The sequence below is a fragment of the Trichechus manatus genome, unplaced genomic scaffold (genome assembly GCF_000243295.1).
Source record: "Trichechus manatus latirostris isolate Lorelei unplaced genomic scaffold, TriManLat1.0 scaffold00185, whole genome shotgun sequence".
NCBI classification, from domain to species: Eukaryota; Metazoa; Chordata; class Mammalia; order Sirenia; family Trichechidae; genus Trichechus; species Trichechus manatus.
In genome coordinates this window covers 4508542-4512004 of record NW_004444121.1, presented here as the reverse complement: position 1 = coordinate 4512004, position 3463 = coordinate 4508542, and the positions used below count along the sequence as shown (strand labels likewise).

General features: G+C 57.6%; 1 protein-coding gene across 1 annotated transcript in view; it reads right to left on the bottom strand.

Moving 5' to 3' along the window:
* MROH1 (maestro heat like repeat family member 1) overlaps nt 1–3463 on the bottom strand; it is a 62756-nt gene that overhangs the window by 55050 nt on the left and 4243 nt on the right. Inside the window, exons 2-3 of the mRNA XM_004387396.2 lie at nt 1681–2007; nt 1264–1409 (exon numbers count right to left, since the gene is read on the bottom strand). Coding sequence (XP_004387453.1) covers nt 1264–1409; nt 1681–1702 — 168 coding nt within the window. The 5' untranslated portion in view covers nt 1703–2007. The remainder of the gene's footprint in view (nt 1–1263; nt 1410–1680; nt 2008–3463) is intronic.

Below are 3463 nucleotides of genomic sequence, written 5' to 3'. Positions count from 1 at the left end.
ACTCCCCAGCCGCAGTCGGCCCACGGGCTGGTCCCACAGAATACGGCAGATACGAGAGAAACAATCCATGTCGTATGTTGTTGAGAGCTGCCATCAAGATGATTTCGATTCACAGCAACCCCACGTGACAGAGCACAACTGCTCCATAAGGTTGTCAAGGCTCCGACCTTTCAGAAGCAGACTGCCGGGCCTGTCTTCTGAGGCACCTCTGGGTGAGTTCAAACCACCAGCCTTTTGGCTAGCAGTCGGGCACATAACTGTTTATGCCACCCAGAGACTCCTCCACATTGCATAGAGACCCTTTGCACATGTCAAAATATCAATAAAGCCCAAAGAAAACGTCTCTAGAGGCTGCAGACGTTTCTTCCTCTGCCAGGAATGGCCCCGCCCCACACCACCACCACCACCACCACCACCAGCAAGCCGGATCACCACTTCAGACGAGGAGGGCTGCAGGCTGGTGGAGAGGCCTGAGCCAGGCTGAGGGGCAGCCCTGGGAACCCTGCAGAGCCCCAGAACACAGACGCTCTGTTTAGCTCCAGCCTTTCCTCCAAGTCGCTGCGTCTGCACAGGAGCATGGGGTGGTGGCTGTGCCCCCTGTGGGTGAGCCGCTGCCCCACGGCAGCATTCTGGAGCGTAGGGCTGAGGGACCAATGCAGCCGCCCCGAAGACACCAACCCTGTCTAACACCAAACCTGGGCGCACTCCCTCACAGTGCTTCCCGGGGGCCTTCCTGGGCCTGCACACTGGGGACCCTTCTTCTCCTCAGGCAGGGACCATGTCTGTACCCCAGCTCCATACACAGTACTTGGCAGCTGGCAGTCATCCAGGCACCCCTAAGCAACCACAGCAACAACCCCTGTGCCTGCCCCCGTCGCAGCCCTGGTGCCATGCGTGTCAAACACTGCACTGTGGATGTCAGTCACTTCATAACGGGGCCCCTCAGTTCCCCAGGGGACACAGCCACACACCCATGTGTGACAAGGCCAGGCCGCCTGTCCTGGAAATGCCCCTGTGGACCAAGTCAGACCTGAGGGAGCTGAGAGGATGTGCTCACTCCTGGACAGCCCTGGGGCAGCACCCTCACCTCCCCAGCCCCAACTCAGGGCACAAGACGCAAACTGTCCCAGGTGCAATGACCCCTGTGCCACCCAGTTCTGATGGCACCCTGCCCCACAGGCCGGCTGGGGAGACCCCACACGTGGGCTGTGCACCATGACCATGCCACCCCCGAGCAGGGAGGCCGCCAAGGGGCAGACGTACCTTCTCATGCTGCCGCAGGTACTCCTCACAGGCGCGGAGCGTCTCCTCTGGCTGTGCCTCACCGAGGGCGCACAGGGCACTGCAGATCTGCTCCTGCACCTGCGGATCCTTGTCGGTAACTGCGTCCATCAGGGTGGCGCACAGCCCTGCGAAATGACAGTCTGGTCAGCCCTGTCCGCACGCTGCTCCACTGGGCACAGCGGCGGGTCGCAGCCTGCGGACACGTGCCAGGCGAGCAGACTTGGGAGTCCGCACCTGCAGCCACTCCCCGCCAGGCACCCTCGCCAGGTTCTCCCAGGCACGGCCCTACCCTGTCTCCACACCCCCTCGAGGTCGCAGGGGCTGGGAGTGCCTCAGCCCATAGCCCAGGGCAGGGTGACCTGGAGGAACAGCCCCGCCCTGCCTCCCCCGACTCACTCCTCATGTGCGACTCGGCCATGTCCAGGGCTGCAGTTTCCTTGTGCCCGACACAGAAGCGTGCAGCCCCTCTCGCACCCGCCGGACGTGACTCCTACATCCACAGCAGTTATGACGCGTGTGTAGGTCACACCCCGCCAACCGACTTGCTCTAGGGGGAACGACGGGGCCGCATTCCGCTGCGAGCCACTCTGAGGAGCAAAGGCGCCGCCGACCTCCACGCACAGCGCAGCACCAGACGGACACAAGGCTGCTACCCTGGAGCGCCACCAGCCGCAGCTCAGGAGCAACACGGCCGCTGCCACCTAAAGCATCGTCTTCTTCACTCTGCAAAGGAGAGAAGGGAAACTGAGGGCGGCCTTGCTTCCTGTCTTTGCACAGCAGGGAAATGCCTCCTCCCTCTTCTTAGGACTGAGAACAGCAGCCGGGCCATAGGTGGTGGCCAGGACTTCCCAAAACTACGAGTCCTAACAAGCCCTTGGCGGTGGGCAGGGGACTGTAAGGGCGGCATCGGGCTGTCCTGTCCAGGGACCAGAGCAGCACACCCACCCAAACCCCACACGCCTCGAAGCACCACCACCTGCCCCAGCATGGAGCCCCAGTCCTTCTATACCTGTACCCTCCTCTCCAACAATGCCACGGGCCCCCACTCCCACCATCACCTCCCACCCTACCCTCCTCCCTGACACATTCCTGGGGAAACCGAGGAGCGATGCTTGCAGCCGCCTCGGCCAGCAGGACATGCTCATCGGCTGGGCAGCCACAGGAGGAGCACTGAGAGGCCATGTAGCATTCAGGAGGCGGTGGAATCAAAGTTCTAGAGAACTCTAGCTGGAGAGAGCAGAATGGCCACCAGCATTCACCTGCCCCACCCTGACCCCAGTGAAACAACGGCAAAGACGGACACTCTAAAGACTAAACACATGAGAACGCTAGGAGACAAACAAGGATAAAATCAGCACGCCAGGAATCTCCAGGAATTCCGGGAGCTGGAGAGCAGATGGAGAAGACTCTGGCTGCAGACGGAGGCGTCAGCCAGCATTTCTCCTTCCTTCCTGGAGAGAGCCTCAGAGTCACAACACGAACTGGAAATAAAAACACATACCCCGTCTGCGGCACAGCAAGGAGACAGCAAACATCCCACACCATGATGGGTTACAGGAAGGTGACCCAACTGAATGCATAAATTATTGAATATCATTAATATCCCAAGCAAGTAAAATTTTCTTGAAGATCATTAAAACACGGCTGCAGCAGTATATCAACAGGGAACTGCCAGAAATTCAAGCCGGATTCAGAAAAGGACACGGGACTAGGGATATCATTGCTAATGTCAGATGGATCCTAGCTGAGAGTAGAGAATACCAGAAGGATGTTTACTTGTGTTTTGTTGACTACGCAAAGGCATTTGACTGTGTGCATCATAACAAACTATGCATAACATAGCTAAGAACGGGAATTCCAGAACACTTGATTGAGCTCGTGAGGAACCTGTACATAGATCAAGAGGCAGTCGTTCAAACAGAACAAGGCGATACTGCATGGATTAAAATCAGGAAAGGTGTAGGTCAGGGTTGTATCCTTTCACCATACTTATTAAATCTGTATGCTGAGCAAATAATCCGAGAAGCTGGACTACATGAGGAAGAACGGGGCATCAGGACTGGAGGAAGACTCATTAACAACCTGCATTACGCAGATGACACAACCTTGCTTGCTGAAAGTGAAGAGGACTTGAAGCACTTACTGATGAAGATCAAAGACTACAGCCTTCAGTATGGAT